The following is a 24,365-nucleotide window of genomic DNA, read 5'->3' as shown; positions in this document are numbered from 1 at the left end:
GATACTACCTACTCTCATGCCTTACTAGCAAACTTAGGGCCTAAAAACAGGAAGAAATTACTAAATAAAACTAGAACTAACTTAACAATCGAAATAATTGTTTGGTTTAGAACATTCAAGAATGAAAAATATATGTTCTAATAACATCTAACCAACAATTGTACTTTGTTACGAAAAAAAAAACTTGATTGATTTTAACAACTTATCTAAACGTCCATTAAATGGATTAATAAGCAATCAACATACAATCAATTACTTATGATATAATCATTTCCATGAAAAATCGATCAAAACTTTAATTTTATCTAAACGTATACTTTCGATACATATACTTGCGAGATAAAATCAAAATATATGTGTCATCGATTTGGAATTTTGTAGGTATTGTGTGTACTATCGGTACAGTGTGCCAAAAGTTTGGCGGATTCGGTACACACTGCTTGGTTTCTCATTGCGGTTGTAGCGGCGGTTGTGTCGGCTGTTTACATCTGCGCCGTTGTGCATGTGGCGCGGTAGATGTCGCCACACGGTAAATAAAACTACGCAGTGTTCGTTCCCGTATCTGTATGTTGTATGTTTCGGCGATAACATCCTAATTATCGTTAATAAATACTTAGAAGATATGCTTTCGGACTTCCGCATTTATATCCTTTATGATTCACGTCTAATAGGTAAGTAAGTACTTACCTAATATTATTCATAATAATTTCTTGTTAGAAAAGTAATCGGTGAAATGAAACATCGACCGATATTGCACAAGATTATTATATTTACACTAGCTTTTGCCCGCGGCTTCGCCCGCGTGAATTTCATAGTAAAATCTCGGTCTTTCTTTTAAAAAAAAAAATGAAGAGTATGTTTACGAATTTTCAACTGTCAACCAGGGTGCTGGTTTCCTCACGATGTTTCCCTCCACCGGAAGCAAGTGGTGGTCGATGAAAACTACTATATATGAGTCAGTTTGGTGCACAAACTCAACATGGATATTGATATTATGAAACCGCTTTTGTTGGGTACAAATCAAACAGATAATTTTAAAAAATATAGTGTTTATTTTGATACGATAAATGTTGTAATACATATTACAAAAAAGTTTCAAAAATATTGGTGGGTTTTATTTTTATGAATAGGTATTTACTTATATTCATTTAATTTTATGAACGTGAACTTTTTAGTAAGAAATTATTTATAATAAAAACAGATTAATACGTGTTCCTAAAAATAATAACTTATTCTATAAAAAGTAATTACTAAAATTATATTAAATTTATGTCGTTCTGAAATCAATTACAAAATTCATCTTTCGAGGGTAACTAGATTGATTTTGATTGTCAACTTTTATATTTAAGTAATAAAACATTTTTTCTTCGCTTAAAATTACTTTCGACTTTATTATATAACCATCTTCATATGGATGTATCCATATGAATATGACATTTCACGAGAAAAGCTACTGGTATGAAAGGCAGCCGCCTACGACATATTATGCGCGTCCATAAATAAAATCGAAGTGTCTGCAAATTCAAAATAACTATACGGGTCACATTACAGGAAACGGGACAGGGTATGCCGTGGGAAGTGGGACGGGACATGTTGCGGAAAACGTGACGGGACACGTAAGGGAAATTTGAAATTAAGTAAAGACGGGAGGCTTATAAAGTAGTCCCGTGTTAATAGTTATCTGTTCCCTGTCTATATATAGTTGTCGTCCGCCGGCGCCCTCTTGTAGAAGGCCCTGGAGAAGGACGCAGGACCGCGGAGTCCTAAACACGCGAAGTACCCCTGTCTCCACATCAAGACCAGGGCCAGCATGATCGGAACTGCTAGGAGGACACCTGGAAATCAATACATAATTATAGATATACTAGCTGCGCCCCGGTGCTTCGCTCCCATGGGAATTTCAGGATAAAAGTACCCTATGTGTTATTCCAGGTTATATTCTACCCGCGTACCAAATTTCATAACAATCCGTTCAGTAGATTTTGCGCGAAAGAGTAACAAACATACACATACATCCTCACAAACTTTTATGGAGTGGTTAGCCATTGCCTTCTCCATTTCACATACAAGTTAACAATCAACCAGTGTGCAGGTTTCCTCACGAAGTTTTCCTTCACCGGAAGCAAGTTGTGGTCTATGAAAACTAATATACAAGAGTCAGATTGTTATACAAACTCATTTAGCGCGAGTAGGATTCGAACCTGGGTCCTTTCGATCCACAGGCCTTAACCAATACCGCCGCTTCAAAAGTGCTTATATTCCTCCATAATAAACATCGTAAAAGAAAAGCTCACCAATGAGGGTTCCAAGGAGAATACTGCCGTCTCTCTCTGGCCGATGGCCGTACTTGTCCAGACACCTCATCTCGCGATGGAGCTCGTGGAGCTTCTTCATGTTGTAGCCGCGCATCTCTATTGGTTCTTGACACCTGGGTGCAAGAAGACGGACACTGCGTTTAGGAATCTGGATTTTGTATAGAAGAAACAAATGATCGATAAAAGTCATGTACTATTATGGTCACACGATTATCTTCGAATATATCTTCGGATTTGTGTCTTCTCTTTTTTTTTTTTACAAAAATTTTCATTTTTGCCACAATCTTTTATTGTCGTCAGAGAGTTCTTGTGGCATTTAACGCCTGACGAAATACCCATGTCCGGTTGAGGAGATCCCTCGTTTGCTGCCGATCCTGGCTGCACCATCGTCAGGTCGTCGCTTATCACAATAATGCATTGTCATGGAAACTCAAACGACGTGGGAAATTTCAAATCTGCTGATCGACTGGAAGTAGTAGAAATCTAACTTGCAAGATTTCATTACAGACAGACGAGCAAACATCGGGACAGGTGAAACTAAATAAAAGCTTGTAACAAGTTTCATTCATTTCGCAACAACTTATGAACTGTTGAACCGATTTTGATCAAACATACGAGTATCTAAGAACCACCACACACAAAAATTAGCTATCCAATAAAAAAATGCACATCCAAATAGGTTCAACCGTTGATGAGCTACACTTAGAGAGAAACACTTAGCGGCCAAACATATACCACCATCTTTTTGGTTAAAAAGATGAAGTGACTTACGCCATCTCAGCAGAAGCGTTAGCATGGAGCCCTTCGACCACAGTCACGAGGTTGCTGACCATCCACTGCGTGGAGCAGTCACACAACCAGGGGTTGTCCGACACGTTGATGTCCTGCAGCTTGTCCCAGCGCGCCAGCAGGCGGGAGTCCAGCATTGTTAGGTTGTTGGATTGCAGATACAGCTAGAATTGGTGACGGTGAGAGGATTTAGAGACAGACTTCATCCCGAGTAATTGTTATTATTTATTTATTTTGTACACCAAAACAGTTTTACAACAAAAGTTTATATACAAATAAAAATACTATTATTTAAATAATTAAATATAAGGACAAATTACACAGATTGAGCTAGCCTCAAAGTAAGTTCGAGACTTGTGTTATGGGATACTAACTCGACGATACTATATTTTATAATAAATACATATATAGATAAACAAGACCAAGACCCGGGCCGATCAGAAAAAGATCATTTTCCATCATGACCCGACCGGGGATCGAACCCGGGACCTCTCGGTTCAGAGGCAAGCACTTTACCACTGCGCCAGGCCAGTTACAAAATCGGAAACAAGTGCACACAGCATGACAAACTTTAGTGTCGACAAGCAAACATCCACAGATAGGTTAATATAATTTATTTTGTTTCACGGCACTAAGTCCGGTCCTTCGAGAGGCTTGTGGACACAGATCCAACACGTAGAGGCCCTTTGGAGAGTGTTGATGTTGTTTTATTTATTTTATTATTGTTATTATTTATTTTAACATGTTCAAGGACCAACAGCTTGCATTCTTAACACTAGATAGATATGAGTTACAATAAGCCAATTATAGGCTCCCGCTTGTAATAAATAAATGCGAAAGTACATTCTACACACCTTGTAAGTTTGTTACCTCTTCACGCGTTAACTACTCAACCAATCTTCTTGAAATTTCGCATATATACAGGGTTACTGGTATGAAACGCAAAACCTCCTAAAGACTACTCGGGTACATCAAAACAAGCAACTTTTATTCTACGACTTTTCGTGATTCGTATTTTTTTTTCATATAAAAAAATCAATCTAATTTGCCATTCTACACATCTTAACTCTATGTAATAGCCGAGCAACACGAGACAGTACAGGAGCGTTATGTAGCGGAATCGAACATAGAGTTAACGTTTTATAGACACGACAATAAAATTAAAAAAAGTATTTTTTGTTTATTGATTATGTTTAGACAAAAATCGTAGAACAAAAGATGTTAGTCTCTATGTACCTTATGCGCCTTTCGAAGGTTATGCGTTAGACACCAGTGACCCTGTATAATTAAGAGAATGGAGAATGACATAGGGTAAGTACCTTTCATCCCGGAAAAGATTATTGTCCCCTTGGAATTTGCGATAAATCTGTGTATGTATGTCTTCTATTATAGGTGGCGGGTGTTTCTCAGAGCGCTGCTGTTTGACCGCTGCGAGTGGAGTGGTTATTTAATTATTTTTGTTACAACCAAATTAATAAACTCACGTGAGTCAACGGAGGGTAATCAAACATCTCTCCAATGTCGTCAGGCCTCGCCAGAGCTTTGGGGTCGATATACGAGAGCTTCTCATTGAAGCTCATGTGAAGCTTCTCCAAGCTCTGCAGGTTGGCCAGCGAGCTGATGCCGACGCGAACGAGCTTTGGCATGTTACACATGTGGAGTTCCTTCAGCTTTTTCAGGGTGGGGAAGCCGCTAGAAGAATTTATTCAATTCAATATTCATTCATTCATCAGTTTATTGTGTTTGTCGAAAAATTAAAAAAAAAGTCTATGATCTGTGATTATAACCAACCCCACACCAAAATGACATGCTCATCTCAGCTCATCAACAGTTCTATTGTGTTAGTATTATTTCTGTGTTATAATGTTGTGTTAGTATTGTTGTGTGTATCGGTATTTTCATAAAAACGTTTATGTAACCAAAGATATGGTTTTTATGAGGAGGCTCAACAGGGAGGGGGGGTCAGGTTATAAATTTTGTAAAGAAAGCCCCGCGGGCTGGCGCGTGCGCCACGTTACGAAACACAACAAATGGGATGCTTAACTTGTGATAAAGAAAGGGCTTTCAATGTCGCCAGGCCAATATTTTTATGACATGGAGCCTTAATGAAGTATTATCGGGTTAGGCCATGTTAGCTACACCCACTCGATATTGTTTTTTAATATTAGGTACTTAGTTAAATATATTGATCATGAAAATTATGATTTAAGTACGAAGAGACATCGCTGGCTTTGAGTATATGAGAATTACATTTCATTTATATAAATTAATATTTTTCACTGCCAAAATTCCATATAGGTACATATTTGGATTTGATGAAAATGAGATGAAATAAAAAAATACTTGTATTATAAAATTACATTTGTTTTGTTCTCCCATGTAAATTGGCCGATCGTCTGTTCGGATTTGACATGGAAAATAATAATTATTCTGTTGTAATTTCTGTTCTATATTTCTGTTGTACCTCTACTACTTATCCTGTTCAATAGTAAGGTTAACTAAAGATAAGGTAGCTTTATGAGGTGCATTGCGGCACATTCCAAATCCATATCCAATGACCTTTAGAAGGCTGGTGGCAGCACCACTAGGTCTGCTGATGATGGGCGCTGATTTTGTCTTTATAAGTGATGATGAGTTGCAGAATCACTTTAAACCATGCAATGGATTCTGATGCAGTTTTGACTGTTACACAATTTATACCCGATGATTAGACTTCGTGCAAAGCTGGGCCGTGTCGCTAGTGAACTAAATATACGTACGGGAACTCGTGAGAGTTGTAATCCAGCTCTTCAATCGGATTCTGGTTAAGGTTCAGATACACCAAGTTCTTCGTCTCTCCCAGCTCCTGTGGGACAGCTTTCAGTTGGTTGTTGCTGATGTCCAGCTGTTCCAGGTACTGGGGGGTGTGGAGCAGGCGGTCCGGGATATCGTCCATATTGCAGGAGCGCATGCGCAGTATCTGTGTAAAAGGATTTGATGTATACGGGACCGGGCAAGTTATGGAAATAGCACAGATGCTATATTACGATGACGATACTCCTTAATGGTTAAGTTAGGTAGTATAGTTGTGTAGGCGTTCTTTATAGGCTCTGGAAAAGACACCCCACGACGGCATTGCCGTTGAATAAATGACGTCACACATGACTGAACAACTACCAAGCGAACATAAATTGCGTGGTATATGTAATTCATTACATATTACAAGTCTTAGACTATATAAGTTTAATTAGGTACATTCATAATTACATAACTCTGAGACGGTGAAAATGTCACAGAACGCGTCTGCTCGAACACGCTCCGTTGCACCTTTATGGTATGTATTGCAAGCGAAGTATATATAAAGGAAAAATTTAAAACGTACATCATGTCGTCACATCATCACATCGGTCGACGTAGAGGATCTATTACCACATGATGACCGACAACAACGTGACTGGCCAGGGCCAATTCGAAGAAATTCAGCTGATCTTAGAAATCTGGAATGAGAACTTTAAACCTCCCGAAGAAGTTGAACAATAATTCTAAGAAAACACACAAGTATTGTCACCAGCGCCGTCACCAGAGGAATCTCCGTCACCAGAGGAGTTCGACGACGGATCATATTCCGTATGCCAACAACGGACGGACGCTCCGAAAAAGCGCTCAATTTCAACTTACGCAAAGCACCAACGAAGAGATGCAGACGCAGAAGGCGAAACTGGCAATTCAACAGGAGGCCAAAGCGGTTAAGAGGCAGAATCAGGGATTGACGTATTGGATTGCTCAGTGGACCAAAGAAAACGTTACACAACAGGAAATAAACCATCATCTTGGAAAGTCATCGCTTGTAATACTGGAACAAGAAGAACGCATTACCACATCATTCACATCAGTATAAAGAACACAAAATGTTCTGCGATTGCATGTATCCAGTGCCTGCTTGAGTATATTACTGCCGGCCCTAATCGTATAACATTCAGACAAATTCTCACAGACCGTGACAAAAAGTGGCAATATGCGTCACTCATTCGTTGGGAATTGACCCTAAACAAAACAAAAATAATAATGGAGAAATTCTTTATTGCGAAAGGAAAGCACAACACGATGAACAGTTCACTGACACTTGGATATCAACGCAAAGTGAAATCGTATTTGAAGATCAACAATCGTATTGAATGAACAACAGCTTGATCAATGTACAAGCCCCGACAGTGACCTTGGAAGTGAACAGGATGCCGTTCCACAACAAACAAGACTGACAATAACAACAGACTCAGTAGTTTCGGAGATAATCCGCCTCAAAGAGGCGGAGATAATCCGCCTCAAAGAGGCGGATTATCTCCGAAACTACTGAACCGATTTCAAAAATTCTTTCACCATTAGAAAGGTACATTATCCGAGATTGCTATAGGCATTTTTTATCTCAAAATCCCCACGGAAGCGAAGCCCGGGGCAACATCTTGTAGGGGATAAATCTATACATTCTTCGTCAAAGTCGTATTTACTGATGGCCACAACGTGGACTTAAACACGCACAAAAACTATCTTGGCACTATTAATAGAGTGGTTTGCCTTCTCCATTTCACATGAATCAGATTGGTATACAAATTCATGTGACACGAGTAGCGAGCGAACATAAATTGCGAGGAGGCACATGTAATTCATTACGTAGTACAAGTTTTAGACTACATAAGTTCAGTTAAGTATCGCCGAGTTACACTTTGGAGGACTGCCCAGTGCCCAGCCTGAGCCTGACTGCACAGTTCACCGTGCAGGCCTTTGCTGAGAGCGTCATGCTAAGAGGCGGCGGAGTACACCACCGACCACGCCATACACGTATCGACACGTCGATACATGTTTCACAATCATTTATTGATTATTCTGCAACATTGTAACACATACATTCATAACTACTTACATTTTGTTTTGTTTTTTATTTTTTCAGTTTTGCCGTAGAAATGCTCTTTTGTTGTTTTGTCAAATCTGTATGCGTGAATTCCATTATTCTAGTAATTGTTCTAGATTGTCAATTTCTTTTTCTATAGTGATTAGTGCATTTGCTTGATGTAGTTCATATTCTTTTGCTCGTTGAAGGTGTAAGAAGTCTTTGTTCGTGCGATTCTTGAGATACTAATGTCCTGGCGATTCGTAATCCAAAGTTTCTGTTGAACTGAATTGTAATCACTCGAGGCGTGTTGCATACCTAATAGTCGTGTAGCTTCCCCTTCGTGAAAAGCTTTGTTTTGACAAATTCAATTCAAATTCAAAATTCTTTATTCAATTTAGGATGATATACATCACTTATACCGACATATAAGTGAAGCTCAAGTTCCTGATTTTCTCTGACAAGTTTTGCACGTCTGTTGTTATTGTCTTGCATAAAAACTCAGAAACGCTTACATCTTTATAATAATAGTATATATTAAAAATACCTACCTTCAGCATAGGTAGACTGGATATGGCGATCAATGTGACATGATCAGCCGTGCCCAAGGGGTTCCCGCTCAGGTTCAGTTCGCTGAGCTCGGGCATGTGCTCGAACAGGTCCTGATGTAGCGAGTGCAAGTTGTTGTACGAGAGGTCCAGGGTTCGCATCGAACGGAGTGGCTCGTATTCTTCGGCTGAATAGCGGCCCTGGGACATTAAGTGTGTTGTTTTATCCCTTTTTTGTTGTTCTATGTTCAACATAAAAGAAAATATATCCTAATATTAACTATTACAATCGCTATTAATTACCAGGTGCGTGTGGTGTGAGGGCCCACTTCTTGAAATTCTATGAAAATATGCTTGGGATTTAGTGAACATTAGATGTTTTAGTAAACATTAGAGTTATGATGAAGTAGGGCCCTCAGTCCTTACGGTTGTGTCTGAGGGTCCATCTTTGACCATTGTTTCAAAAGATTTAGATTTTTTTTACAAAAATGTAGATTTTGTTGTCATTGTGAGAGATTTTTTTGCATATAATATATGTCCGTACAGTAAACCATTGAAGAGTTAATTGATTGGGAGCCGATACCTGGGTGCACCATCTGTATATGCTTATCATAAATAATGCATTGTCATGGAAACTGAAGCTACGTGGAAAAGTTCAACTCTGTAGGACAATCAGTGGTGTTCCAACGACTTCCCAGGTTCGAATCCAACTCGTGCCACATAAGTTTGTATACCAATCGGTTTACGCATGTGTACTAGTTTTATCGACATCAACTTGCTTGCGGTGAAAGAAAACATCGTGAGTATGTTTGTCTGTCCGTCCATCTGTCACAGCCACATTCAATTTGCTCCGAATCTCCAAGTCAGGTGAAAGATGGTGTAATGGTTAAACTTTGGCGGATTCGATATACATTGCTGGTTTTTCATTGCGGTAAATAAAATCACTCATACTAACTACGCAATGTTCACGCATTCGCGTCATGTGTCTGAGTTCGGCGATATAAGAAATAATTTGTAGGTTGTACATAACACTCTTCACGTTTCGTAAGTTTGTACAAACGTTCGTAAAAACGTAAGTTCAAACCGCACTTAAACGGCTTTTTAAAGGCCTGTGACTTGTTTTCCAAATCAAACACTTACTTCAAACGAATGGGGACTCAGCTTCTCATAAGTCAGTTTATTATGACTCAGGTCGAGCACCACCATCTCCTGCAGATCCCTGAAGCTGCCGAATGCAATGAGCTCAATGTTGCAGCGAGAGAGGTTCAACACTTGCACTGGAAGCTCGGCCATTGCTGTTATATTCGGGAAAGAGTTGTCGCTAAGGTCCACGTGGGTTGGTTTAAAGTCCTTCAATGCTGGAAAATATAATATCAGATTTTGACGGCAAAAATAGTCTAAATATAACAACTATTTATTCAGAAACAGCGGCGAAAAACCTATGTCACCTCTCGCTCTCTTAATTTTTACACACCATAAATATATTCGATCTGTACCGCGTGCCGAAATGAGATGGAAAATTGCCACACAACTTGCCGGCTTAAAAAATCAGAAAATGATTTTTCCTCTGTTACATGACTCATTAGTGGTAAAATGCCAACATAGAAACTGCGCAATGTACATTCATACTCGTTGGTAGATACTCTGTATGCCGATATTGCATTGATAGGTTGGCTGGAAGATATTGCTTTTGCTATAAGTCCACTCATTTATGTTTGAATATTCATTCATATGGTTATAGTGGTCATAACATATGCAGTTATAACCACTATAACTTATGTTTCTTCTGTTAATATTGCAAGAAAGACTTCATCTATAGGTAGGTAGTAGGTAAGTATGAATATCAACATTATAGACACTATCGAAAACATCGCTTACCTGCCCAATCAGCGGATGAGAAGAACGTGGTTAAACCTTCCTCATTACAATCCACTTTGGTGTCTACACAACGGCATTTTCTGCAAATTCCCGTCTCTTTCACTATTTCGTTGGTAGACGCCGTAGTGGCGGGAATTGTGGCTGAAAATTGAATTATTTAGTTTCGCTATTCGCTAATAGATGGCGTTACAGGTTACGTTTTTATATTTTTTTTGCGAAATTTTATTTTATTGCCTAAATATTGTACTTACTTGTTTCTTGGCTAATAGTTTGTGCCATCAAGCATAGGAAAACGATGTAGGATGCAGTGTTCCCACCCATTTTTCCTGAAAATTTAAAGTTTAAGTAGAAATAACCAGCTCAATTCGCCGAAAATCCACAATGAAGTACCTAGGTTTTATCAGTTCTTAATCTGAATTAACTTATTGCATTTTATTATCTTTCTTAGAATCGTTCAAATAGTATCAATGTGTAAACTTTTAAGGTTGAGTCATGGAAGATTAAAGGAATTTAACTGGAACAATCGAGTTTAAATCAAAAGATATACTTACCTACTTCTAGTAACTAGAGTTAAAAATACTTATTGGGTGCTTACGCAAAAGAGTTAGGATATAGATACTTTTGAAAGGATTAATTTTAATCTACAAAAATAGGGTTTTATCGTTGTTTTATAAGTTTAAATGTCTACCATTCCAATGTAGGTACTTAGTGTCTATCAACTTACTTATCTGTTTTTTTTTCACAATTATTTCCTTAATACAATGCGTGGAATGTTTATAGTAAGTAACAAACCATACAAGCTCAACTATCGCATTTATAATATTACCGAGTAGGATTTATTGTAATGCAAGATTGTAATATTACCTGATTTTGCACTAAACTCATAAAAACACAGTTGTTTCCCACACAAAACACAGTCACGGCAGTACTGACACTACAACTTATCAGATAGCCCTTATCATCCGCTATCGTTATCATCTAGATAAGTTTTAGATAAAAATATATTATTTGTAATTATTATATACGATGATGACCTCAAGTTATAGATGGCAGTGTAACATTTTTCAATTGAAAGAACCGATAAAGAAGAATGAAATCTTTATTCGGCAATAAAAACATACAATTAAAATTATATTTTATAAACATATTATTGTCAATTTCTCGGGTTCTAAGCAACGTATCGCCATGAGTCTTACACCAGATTTTAAGTTAGACCATTCGTTATACAACAGTGAAAACCGCATCAAATTCCATCCAGTAGTTTTATCGTGATACGCGAATAAATATACAGACAGAAAAAATTTTAAAAGAGAATATTTCGACTTCTATAAGTCCCATAAAGACCCTCATATATATTTTTTAAATAACTCCTATGTACAGACTTAACCCACTTACTGTTGGCTTGTTGCATTCAACGCGTGACATGAAAATCCTGTCCGTGCAGTAGACAATTAGATATAAAATATAACTCTACTGATTTTCCAAAATTGTGAATTTTATCTATTTTAAGAATTAGAATTAGGCTTTAAGAATTAGATCTAGATTTTTTAAAATATTGATGATATAGTACATATATCTTCAATATTTGTGTATTGTATTAGAAGGCTCGGTGGCCTAGCCGTGAGACTTTTTTTTTCAGACAACTACCTATATAGTGATCTTCGCAATTATGTGGTCAAAAACTTTATGTGTACATAAGAAGACTATTATCAAAATCCATAATAATATTATAAATACGAAAGTCTGCCTGTCTATGTCTGTCTGTTTGATGAAATTTGGTATGCATCGATGGATGGATTTGTAGACCTGTCCTCTCAGCCTGACCGGCATTTTGGGGTCTGAGCGCTTCCCAGATTTCTTTCTTAGCTGTAATGCCATGCCAGCTATATAGGTAGGTACATATTATCGCGATACAGTACATTGAACTTGGCGGGATCGATGTACATTGCTGGTTTTTCTCGGTTCTCGGTTTTACTCGGACAGATGCTGACGTGAATGCATGAACATTGCGTAACTTATATGAGTGCTTTGATTTAATGCAATGAAAACCAGCAATGTAAGACGAATCCGGCAAAGATTGGCTAACTGGTCCGCGATAATGTGGAGCCGGCGGCGTTGTGGAGCCGGTGGCGTTGAGTATTTTTCCAGTTGAGTATTGTTTTTTGATTGCATTTTTATTTAGGAATAAAATAAAAAGAACTAAAAGCAGTCCATTTAAATAAAACAAAAAAAAATATTTTCGTGGAAGTTTGAATTATAATTTTAGTCATAGATGTTAGTCATTGAATTAATCCGGCATAAGATAAACATTTATGAATATTTCAAAGAATACAGTTCTCGAAATTATGATAAAAACATGTAGTTGGAATCTGCAACTTTCATTGTTGATTTCATGTCCTGAATCAATACTTTGTCATGACGAGATAAAGCCGATAAGTATTACTGATTGACAAATGATCTAATTGCTCTTGGCGTAAATACAAAGCAAATTAAACTTTAAGTCAAAGCAGTAAACGTTGAAATTTCTATAAAATAAGCTGTTAATGCGACTATTTTACGAAGATCCATCCAAACAATACAATTTACAGTTTCGTACACTATTTTAGTGGACTAAAAGGGCATAAAAGGTCTCTGTAATTTGGTCACCAGTTCGCGCTAACAAGTCCCAGCGGGCTGTAATCCGATCCGCGCCATCTAGCGACGAGTAGGATAATCACTCGTTAATTGACGTGATCGCATGCTGATGACAAAACGCGGGAAAATGTCGTCCGCCATTTTTCTTTATTATTTTTTAATTACTCTTTAGGGATTTGGAGAAATAGGGAAATGTTTTTAATAGTAAAACGAAACAGGGAGCTCCTTTTTTGGAAGCTTTAACAATATAATTTAGATAAACTGCGAACAAGTTTTTAGAAATGAAAGAATACACACATAAAACATAATAGGTATTTTTTATTTATATTAATGACAAACAATACACAAAAATGTAAGGTCTATGAATCTCGCAACTCGACTGTGTCCATTACAAACTCTAGGGGTGGCCCGAATGTGGTACGGCCACGTTATGCGTAAACCAGCAATTTACCTACGTAGGAATCAAATGTCTGGCTATGCCGCTTCTGCCTGATCCTGGCAGAACGTGCGAATTCAACAAATGCTGGATGTCGTCAGGATGATATTCGTGACAATGGTCTGAAAGCTAAGGATGCCAAAGACTGTGCGAAGTGGAGAAGTACCTAGGTATAAAAGTAGAATAGCGGACCCTGTGTTCCGATTCTTTACGGCTGAGGAAGAAACTGGGAAAACGCTGAGATCCTTAAAAGAGAGTTTAAAGTGGACATGGAGAGAGTCTAAACTATCAACTTTTCATGTAATTTTCCTTATCCTTTACATAGTACCTATTATAAAAATAAAGTCATCTGCGGCGTCTGTGTGTTTGTTAAATCACGGATTTCAATGCGTTTTCACCAAATAGATATAAGAACATATGTCATCCCTAAGGAAGGTTTAGGTGGTGGGTCGCTAGCACGTCGTAAGTTTAGTAAATAATTAGTAGATGTACATTATTATAGTTATACACTACCTACCGAACCATACTATATAATAATAAATGTCTCGCCTGTCTAATATTAAACGTGTCGTAAAGGTTAAAGACTATCAAGGGATGCAACCTTTTGAAATGGCCTAAACACCAGGCGACGATTAAAAATTGTAGCGAATTGTAGCCAAGGTTTGAAAGAATCGCTCCATACCGTATCATACTAAATATTATAAATGCGAAAGTTTGTGAGGATGTGTATATGTATGTTTGTTACTCTTTCACGCAAAATCTACTGTCATACTTTTAATACCTAGTAAAAGATGAGGGATTGACCAATAAAGCAAAATGAGATCATAACAATCTCTTTTTAGATTTTATCTTATGATTACATTAAATAGTGTCACTAATCATTTATAAACTAAATGGCACCCTTACATCGTATGTTATGAACCTTAAACTGCTCATAACCGGATCAAAGCGATCTATTCTGGTAGTAATAACATCAAATCACAACTCCCACTTGACATTTTACTAAATCGTACGAATTCTAACTTTAACTTGACTGTATAAGGTTGAAATTCAAAGAATATTTTTCAAACCCCTTAAAATTATATCTATTTTCTGCTTTAATACAATAAAAATATGGTCGAAATGACAGGAAAATTTGATCAAAGAAAGCCAAATTAAGTTATTCACTGACAGTTATTGATTTCCGACTTTGAGTTAAGGGTGTAGGGTGCAAATTCATTTAGCGAGGTTGCCGAACTGTTGAGAATAGGGTGTCCAATTGTTAGGTATTAGGGTGACACAACTCTTTTAATTTATTGCCAGAAGGCGAGCTATGGGAGTGATTTTATTATAGGGGACGGCGTTATTCAGCATGCGATGAAAAGTTGAAGTTAGCTTACAAGATATTTGTGATATTGATAGTTGATATTGATAGTTACCTACATATTTGTATATGTATAGTGTCAACATAGCTAGCAAGTCATGTTGACTCAAATTTACCCTCAGACAGTTACGTTAGAAGGTATCAATGGATATAATGTGTAATTGTTTTCTGACAGGACGTATCTTTTGAACGCAAACTAACAAATTGTTTACTAAACTAACAATATTTATTCTTCTTTTACACTGTGTCATTGCTATCACGGATTTCAGTTTTTACTCAAGTCTCCTAAACACATCTGTCGTGAACTTTACTACCTACCGACGTTTAATGATATTTAAAAAAATACCAATAAGATTTAGAAAGGGTTAGGATTAAGGATTTAGAAGATTTTTACAGCCGCAGATAGATAAACCTAACCAATGTTATAAGAAAAATAAATATATACAATAAATCTATCTATGTAATTGTAAATTTTACTATATTATATTATATTTATATTTATAATTAGTAATGTTTACTATATTTATTGTAAATTTGTGTTTTTGAAATATACTTAAGTACCTACTTTTACAAATGCTGTGTACGCCTATAATTGGGTTGTATGCTAAACTAGGTCCCCTAGAATATGTCTGTGTGATTTTGCAACCTGTGGGTGTTCCTTAAATAAATAAATAAAAATAATAAATAAAATATCTTACTACCGGTCACATTTAATTGCTCCCACATAGTAATAGTTGCTTGGTTACTTATTGCATAATAGTTTTTCACCTTTCACTCTCAGTGGGCGGCCGATGTCTTTTTTGCGATACCTTTGACGTTTGCATCGCATTGTGTTATCTGTAATAAAGGCTATTAGACCGTCTGCCACGGTGTTATTAATTTATTAGTTCAAACTGAATTTAAATTAGATTATCACAATTATATTAAAGTAGGCACCATGCCAGACTATGCCAAAAAATAAAGATGTTAGAGCATCAAGTTGAAAATATGAAAATTCCAATAATATTATTTTATTTTCCCGTGGGAATTTTGCCTATAGCAATCTTGGACAATGTACCTTTCTAATGGTGAAAGAATTGGGAAAATCATCAACATACACACTCACAAACGCTTACCTCTTTATAACAATAGTATAGACATACCTGTAGCTTTATAGTAGTTTTAAATAAATATCGATCCTTTGAAGAGGAATTTAGTATTCAATATTCGACGACCTCGGTGGCGCAGTGGTAAAGTCTGAACCGAGAGGCCCCGGGTTCGATCCCCGGTCGGATCATGATGGAAAATGATCTTTTTCTGATTGGCCCAGGTCTTGGATGTTTATCTATATATGTATTTGTTATAAAATATAGTATCATTGAGTTAGTATCCCATAACACAAGTCTTAAACTTACTTTGGGACCAGCCTGTGGGACTAGCTCAATCTGTATCCTAATATTTAAAAAATACATAATAAGGTACAGTACCTTCCAAAAATACTGAATAATAATTAATAATAAAGTTTTAGAATATCTGATAGAACAACTAAACACTCCGTCTGTTTACACTAAAATAATTTGAAGAGTGGAAACAGAGAGCATTTGCTGGTGCGGTGTAAATACACCTTACAATTAGACCCTCAAATCTATTCCTATTCTTCCCCGCGCGCTCGATGCACCACCATTTTCACAAATAATTACATCAACATTGGGGTGATTCGGTACAAACAAACTATAGTTGATTATCCGTGAAAATGTTGCGGGCTCAGTCATGATCACAAGATCATCGAAACACGATTTTATTAATAGGTACAAGCTTTTGCACGGAAGTTCACCCGCGTGAATTTTTAAAGGTAACAGCTCATTTTCCGGGATGAATATGTCCTTCTTCTTACTCTTACCTAAATGAATTGTAATGCAGGAATATAGCTGGTTGTAAAATCGTAATCAAGTCTTCAAAATGTTAAAGTATATTTTTTTGAGCTGACCTCACGCTTCGCACAAATGTCTTCGTACTACGCAAATATGAGCGAGGGGGTCTTATATTTATTATCCATATCGTATCTTCGATTAATGTCAGTATACTATAGCTACGAATGAGTATCATTAACCTGAGGGTGCAAGGTGCATTGCACTTAGAAGCAGGCATCTAAAAGAGCGCGAATCCTTTGCCTTTTCAGCAGGTTGTTTTCATCTCGACACGACTTTATTTAACGATTTTCGCGTCACCTATCAGTTACCTGTGTGGAACTTAGATAGGTACTCTTAAAATCACGTTTAGAATATAAATAAAAGTCATTCACCGAATTTATACTACTTTATTGAGCTTCAAAACTTTATGTACAAATAAATAAATACACAACTAAAATTTATTAATTAACAGGTTTAACCAACTATGTATGTTGATGAGCACTATGGAAGTGTGACAGAGAAACCTTGTAGATTTGAAGTTGTTTTATTAGTGCTATCTCATTCGCAAATTCAACGTCTAATTCAAAACTAGTAATTATTTAAACTGCAAAAGATACCTAGGTATATTCATAAAGGCATTTTGAAAAGACATTTTAGAACTTGGCTTTTGTTCACTCGATATTATGCCTCTGTAAAAACGTCAAGAAACTAAAGTTAACTATAATAATTATATTTCTTTAAACTTTAATAATCCCATGGATTGGATTCATGTAAATGCCTATTTAGCTGCGATCTCCATTGGTGTACGAGAATTACTAGCCAACTTAAATCATACAGCATTTACTCTGTATCACTTTTTAGAAGACTTAGGGTTATGACTAGACCCGAACGACTAGAAATATACAGGATGCACTATTATTGCACATTATACTAATTGCTAAATATTACTATTTTGGGATTTAGTGAATTTGACAAATTTTTAGATTCAAACAACTTGGTCTTAATGTATTTTCAATTGAGATACCAAGAGAATATTAATACAGGAATTAAAAATTAAACTAATTTTCATTTTAAGGAAAATTAATCTATCTTGACTCTTTTTGCTTCGACTTGGCTATAGCAGTTCAGAGACGTCTTATTTATTGCCGTAAGAATTAATTCGATAGCATGAAATAAAAATTAGTCAACTACACTAAATAAGTAATAACAGACGACTAAAAACTAGATCACTATTGTCAATTACAGAAATTGACATCACTCACTTTGAATACTATTCTTTTTTACGTTTAAATTTTATTATTATTTGAACTCTACAAACTAAACTTAAACATTAGTATTTTCGTTTGTTTCCAAGTTAATTTTAATAATAACAGCATATTTTATGTTCCGCTTAAACACATTTCTAATTCATAAATAAAGCAATGAATATCTTAAACAAAATTTAATTTGACTGGACGATTTTGTTTTGTTTGCGGGTACCTGTACTACTCACTACAGACAGGACACTCAGTTTTTATTCCTATAAAGCAAACGAATCGCTTTGCGTACAGCCAAAGTTCGTGCGCGTGAAACGCAAAACATTAGTGTGCGTGTTTTAAAACAGCAGTTTTCAACTAAATCCGTCTGAGTCTGACCGGGAAGGTGAAAGAAGGGGAAGGAATCGTTTCGAGTGGGGGGCGGGGAGTGTCCTTACTGTACGTAGTACTCTTTATTATACTGTGCTACTATCAAGTTGGTTATTTCCTTACATAGTATGAAAAAATTATGTTTCTCCGCGGTAGTGTTGTGCGTAGTTCGATTCGCCCACAATATCGATATCGCTGTCGCTGTGCTCGGAATCCGAATCTGATGTCTGCGTTGTCGACATTCTCGATTCGTCAGCCTGATAAGAAAAAAAAAACTTAAGTATTACCCATTAAGCATGGTAGAATTATGTGCTAATAGACTACTTATTTAAATAGGTTACCTTTCTATATTCTCCTGTTTGAGCTGGATGTTTAGTAAAGTCCACAGTTGAGCCTGTGGAAAATAGTTTGAATAAACCACCAATAAGTACCTAATTATATTTAAATAAATAACTAGGGCATATAATATCACCGACTATTAGTTTAATTTATCGATAAAATAACCGTAGACGAAAGTGTCTACACCCACGGTATGATTATGTAAAGTAGGTAACCTTTCCATGTATTAAATACTTATTAGGTAGGTACATTGTAAAAAATAACAAATACTGCTTAAGTAATGATTATAATAACACGAGGCATTATTCAAAATAGTTTTGCTTAGCAATATTCCAAATGCCTAATAAAAATAAAAATTAAAGCATATTCGCTGAAAACTCATCCATTGTTTCAAACGGCATTCAATTATATACCTTAACTGGTACAAAATAAGTCGTATTTTAACCCGCAATTTTACTGTTAACACCCTAAAAACACTCATCAAGCTACAATCAACCCTAAACTTAAGGTTATAAGGTTGATATTAGCGTAATTGGAGTTTCAAGACGTCGTTCGTTGCCATGACAACGAAGACGTCAGCCATCTTGTGAACTTGTAACTAAGTTTACGAACGTCTTGCGTTGCGGCGCAAAAGCGATGGTTTTGAAATTTAATTTGGAGTCCTTTGAGGTTGTTCAGCCAATTAGTTGATGTCTCATTATGACTTGAGCATAGACTGCGAGTTTGAGAGGTTATGTTTATGTATGGGTAATAACTTTTTAAATTTATAGACGAAGGACCTGTCTGTTACTCTGTCTAGAAAATCGTACCTACGTATATGAAGTAAGCACATGGGTAATATTTTAATAAAAAAGCATCCTATTCTTTGTTACATATTAATAAAACGTGAAAGATTGTGAAAACGGTTAAGTTGAATTTTTTAAATCTTTTGCGCAAAATTTATTAAAGAAAAATATAAAACACACTTTTTATTACAATAAATATAGGTAAGTAGGTAGGTGGAAAACATTTTTTTTAACTTTTAACGCAAACTTCCTTCTGCTGGGAATAACAACAATAAAATATTTATCCATTTAAAGAAAGAAAAACTTTATTCGGCAAAAAATTAGGTTGTTATTACCTACCTATACAGTTTGCTTAATACTATTAACATCGTGCCGAAATTGATCCCAGCTCAGCTATACTTAGTATGTCATGACAGAGCCAGCTGGTACAGTCAACAACAAATAAAGCTATCTGAATACATTGCAAATTCGTCGATAATACCGCCGCATAGACTATACCAAAACATAAAACAAATTGGTAGGTAACCTAATATAAAATTATTAGGTAAATGAAAGGAATAATATAAATTTAAAAAAGAATTTTAATATAATCCTCAAAGTTTAATACCAACCAATGGCATTCGTTAGAGCTAAAGTGAAGGCAGGCTAACTTCTCAACTCGAAAGTTACCTGTAAGTTGGCGAAGTGTAGGTAACTTTGCACCGTAAGTTTTCCAATATCAGATACACCGATAACTAGTAAATACCAACATCAAAATTTAATATCTAGTGCGTTTTTAACTTTGTTTATGAGTAAAAGAGTGCCTGTGAATTGAGGAGTTGAGTTAACATAGGTACTGTCTCTTTCTTCTATGTCGTGTAGGCATAGTGTAAAAAAAGTACGTGTGGACGCAATGACGTGCTAGGTACGTGTTTTATGTTCCCTGTGACTTCAAATTCAAAGTCAAAAACATTGCAGAATCTGTGTTTGTATATATGGTAAATATATAAGTGAGAGTTTCAACAGATTGCCCTTTTAGGCATGCAATATTTTTCAATAACAAAATTATCAATATAAGTATTATATTAATTTTAATAAAATCTCAATGACATAACCATAAGAATGGTGTTTAAATCTTAGAGTTTTTTTATTGTTTTTTAGTATCATGATCAAAATACTCATGTATATCATACCTTTTATAAATTGTTGGCAATTAGAAATAGATCCAATGTCTATTGGTAGATGCTAACTTTGAAATGATTTATTTGTATTGAACAAAGACTCACCTCTTTGTTGCTGTTGCTTCCTCATCTGCTTCTTATGCTTCATCCTTCTGTTCTGGAACCAGGTCTTGACCTGGGTCTCCGACAGGTTGAGGGCGCCCGCCAGCTCCACTCGTTCAGGGGTAGACAAGTAGCGTTGGGTTTCGAAGCGTTTCTCTAGACCTGATGAGCAGAATATAACTTACTAGATGTTGCCCGGGGCGTCGTCCCCGTGGGAATTTTGAGATAAAATATAGCCTATAGCAATTTTGGATAATGTACCTTTGTAATGGTGAAAGAATTTTTGAAATCGGTTCGGTAGTTTAGGAGATTACCCGCCTCAAACATACAAACTCACAAACGCCTACTTCTTTATAATAATAGTATAGATAATAACTTAGAAAGTTAACTTGAGATCAAAATCAAAATCAAATCATTTATTCAGAAATTAGGCCTTCACAGGCACTTTTTCAGGTCTTATTCTAAATTAAATTATATTTACCAAAGCTACAAACTACTAGCATTTCGGAACGACCACTGCTGAGAAGAAATGCCGAAAGAAACTCATTCAAACAGTGTTGGTCCCTATCATGCCAGAAGGGCTTACCATTTTTTAAATATAAATTTACGTATTTCTCTCTAATCTGAGATTTTTCCCGATTGCTTCCTCAATCGAGGCAAAAGTCCGTTTTTCTGCTTTTTCTTCGTACGTTCGTCGGCATCCCTAGTTGTCAGACCATTGGCACGCATATCATCCTCGACGACATCAAGCCAGCACTTCTTGGGTTTGCCACTTCTGCCAGGGCGAGGGAGCGGCATAGCCAGACATTTGATTCCGTACGTAATTTTTCAGCGATGACTGCTACAAATGAGTTTCTTTTTCGGTGGGAAAAATGTAAGAAAGCATTGTGATTATTTGTTGTTTACACTTTAAGGCGAATACTATTTTCTATTATATTGTACAATCAAAATTAGCATTTATTGACAAATTAGACCTTCACATGACCTTCCTTAAATATTTTAAATATATTATGGTAAAACACTAATAAAATACCAAACTACTGTGCAGTTTTGATGAAATTTGTCACAGAGATAGGCGAAACCTTTACTAGTGATATAGATTACATTTTTCTTATGATTTTACAGTTTTATCCAACCGAAGCCGAGGCGAGCGATTAGTGAGAAATTTTTTTAAACCCAAGCAGGTATACCTGTGAGCTGAGGGTCGGAGAAGACGGTTCTCGCCTTCCTTCTTCGGCAGTGCTTCAACGCCGAGAGGGACAGCTCTGATGGGGAAAACAGTGCGTGGTACGGGACACCTGCGATGCAGACATTAACACTAGATTATTTAGAACAAGTTTATTTGTTAGACAAATAAATTAAAAAAACCCCCTGACTTTCAATATTCCTTTCGCTACAACTTTTGTTCGGCTACGGCTGGATCGATTTTGATCAAACATATCTAAGAACGACTGCATAAACATTTGTTATAAAATATAAAAAAAAAAACACCGCATTCAAATCGGTTCACCCGTTGATGAGCAACGGTGCCACGTACACAGACAGACAGGCACACTTATAACACTTCTTTTATTGTGTCGGGTGTTAAAACATACTATAATCAATATATTTGAAATCAATGGTGATAAAAATTGTTAGGATTACCTACGGGTAGGACTGGACGTCCACTAAGAAAGGATTTTTTTGTGAAATAGTAGTTGCTTCTTCTTTTTTATGAATTATTCTATCTTTTGAAGTGTGCGCCGTGGAGATTAGCTAGTCTGGACTAGCTAGTTTGTTTGTTTGTTACCTCTTCACGCTCTATTTACTCCACAAATCTTCTTGAAATTTCGCACACATATAGTTTGAATTACGGAGAAGGAAGGTTAAGGAACATTAAGATTTGATTTTAAAATTAACTCCTACCGTGGGAAAGCCGCGGACAAAAGCTTATTGGTCTATAAGGTTTCTGAACAGAAATGAGAATTTGGCACATACGAATGCATGGTTTATATCCAATTCAGACGTGGCTTACGCCTTCTTTATTCTTCAGTGGATTACAGTCACTTTTATTACAAAAAATATTTTACAAAAGACTTGGCTGTATGTGTTAGTACTCTTTGCCTCCTCAATGAAACCAAAAAATGTCACAACTTTAGAAAATCGACATAACTTGGAATTACTTCAGAAAACAAAAACCCGACCTGCATGTCGATTGAAAACATATTTTCGTAATTTTTCAAATTTTTCTCATGAAACGTGTAATAACAGTTGAAATTTTCACAGATGATGTATTTGTGTTGCCACAATGACAACAGATAGTAAATAACAGAATAAAATAAATATTTAGGTTTTTTATGGAGTTTTATTACTTACTGATACGGAACCCTTCATGCGCGAGGCCTACTTCCCCTTGGCCGGTTTTATAGTTTTGAGTAAGTACCTATTTATTTTATCGAAATAGGTATATACTTACAAATTATGTAAGTCATTTAATCAAGCGGCGGATTCATTGTATTCTCTATCTACAGGGTTGTGTTCCTTTGATCGATGTTTACTTTACCGTTAAACCTGATGTCTGTACGATTTTAGATAGAAATGTAACTAGCTCCACCCGCGTGAATTTCCCACGGGAATAGTCCTCGTTTCCGGGAGGAATGGTACCCTATGTCCTGCTCTGTACTCTTAACTTTTTATATGCAAAATTTTAAGATCGCTTGTGTAGATAAAACGTGAAGAAGTAAGCAAACAAACTTACTTTCGCATTTATAATATTAGTTAGGATTAGTATTATCCATTAAAATTGCTAGATCTTACTTACCTTGTGATAAAAAATACGGAGCCTCCACACTTTTATAAGTATTTGGTGTATGTAAATATGCTCCCAAAGCGCCCATAGCGACCTGCAAATATGAGCCTTCCCTCGGCACGTGTGGTCTGACGTCACTGGGTATCGGAAAATAAGGCTTGGGGTCCCTTTCATAGTCAAATCTTCGATTTTCCACATTCGGTGTTCGAAAATTCTTCTGTTGGCCGCGATATAAGATGTCTTCGATTAAAAAAGAAGTTTTTGACGGTTGCTCTTGATTCGTCGTTGGTGATTCGCTTCGTGTTTCCTGTTCCATTTTCAAATGTTAATTTTCTTTATTGCTCATTTTCATTGCGTAAAATTTTACGTTCCTATTTTTATTCAAATGTTGCCTTAATTAATTTTCAAATAGTGTAACTAAAATCTAGAAATATTAAAATTGAGTCACCGTACTCAATTAAAAATTAAATTTGGAATTGAATATAATAAAGTTCCATTTTCAAAAATGATTACACAAAAAATGTCCTTTTCAAAATTTCTAACGTATTTTTTTTTTCTAAAACGCGCGCGAAATTGTGACACTTTTAATTTTTTTATTCAAACCGGCAAGTTTTCAGCCGTGATGTAACTATTATGCGTATAAACGACGGTTTGCCGACTATTTGTCAGAAACGAGGTGATTTCGACAACGGGTCGCGTTAAACTGTCGCGGATAGGGTAGATCGGGGGTAAACGCCACCGCCCCCTGGGGGGAGGGTGGAGATTTACTTTTTTTAGTTCAAGACAGCTGCTGTTTCAGGCAAGGGAATTAAACGTTTTCAGCCATCAAGTTTAAACAATTATCTTTTTT

General features: G+C 36.2%; 3 protein-coding genes across 5 annotated transcripts in view; 1 reads left to right on the top strand and 2 right to left on the bottom strand.

The window, feature by feature from the left end:
• LOC128681755 (uncharacterized) overlaps window positions 1–22,002 on the top strand; it is a 49,438-nt gene extending 27,436 nt beyond the window's left edge. Inside the window, exon 22 of one of the 3 annotated variants that reach the window (XM_053765908.2) lies at window positions 21,909–22,002. In XM_053765908.2, coding sequence (XP_053621883.1) covers window positions 21,909–21,928 — 20 coding nt within the window. In that variant the 3' untranslated portion in view covers window positions 21,929–22,002. Of the gene's footprint in view, window positions 1–381; window positions 1,235–21,908 lie in introns of those variants that run through there. The other 2 variants (XM_053765909.2, XM_053765903.1) reach the window with 2 other exon arrangements.
• On the bottom strand, window positions 1,033–11,362 carry LOC128681756 (leucine-rich repeat neuronal protein 3-like). The gene is made up of 10 exons (XM_053765912.1): window positions 11,259–11,362; window positions 10,646–10,720; window positions 10,395–10,535; window positions 9,657–9,874; window positions 8,520–8,717; window positions 5,864–6,063; window positions 4,589–4,796; window positions 3,087–3,268; window positions 2,295–2,428; window positions 1,033–1,835 (listed from the first exon to the last, which is right to left on the bottom strand). Exons 2-10 carry the CDS (start codon window positions 10,713–10,715, stop codon window positions 1,693–1,695), a joined length of 1,494 nt encoding a protein of 497 aa, XP_053621887.1. The 5' UTR covers window positions 10,716–10,720; window positions 11,259–11,362; the 3' UTR covers window positions 1,033–1,692.
• Window positions 17,114–24,206, bottom strand: LOC128681758 (brain-specific homeobox protein homolog). Its single transcript, XM_053765914.1, has 5 exons — window positions 23,528–24,206; window positions 21,918–22,025; window positions 20,731–20,889; window positions 18,683–18,735; window positions 17,114–18,598 (listed from the first exon to the last, which is right to left on the bottom strand). The coding sequence occupies exons 1-5, from the start codon at window positions 23,829–23,831 to the stop codon at window positions 18,479–18,481; spliced, it is 744 nt and encodes a 247-aa protein (XP_053621889.1). The 5' UTR covers window positions 23,832–24,206; the 3' UTR covers window positions 17,114–18,478.
• Between the last annotated feature and the right edge of the window lie 159 nt (window positions 24,207–24,365).

The sequence above is a fragment of the Plodia interpunctella genome, chromosome 28, assembly GCF_027563975.2.
Source record: "Plodia interpunctella isolate USDA-ARS_2022_Savannah chromosome 28, ilPloInte3.2, whole genome shotgun sequence".
Lineage (NCBI taxonomy): Eukaryota > Metazoa > Arthropoda > Insecta > Lepidoptera > Pyralidae > Plodia > Plodia interpunctella.
Note: the sequence above shows the minus strand (reverse complement) of the source record. Positions and strands in the feature narration are given on the sequence as shown.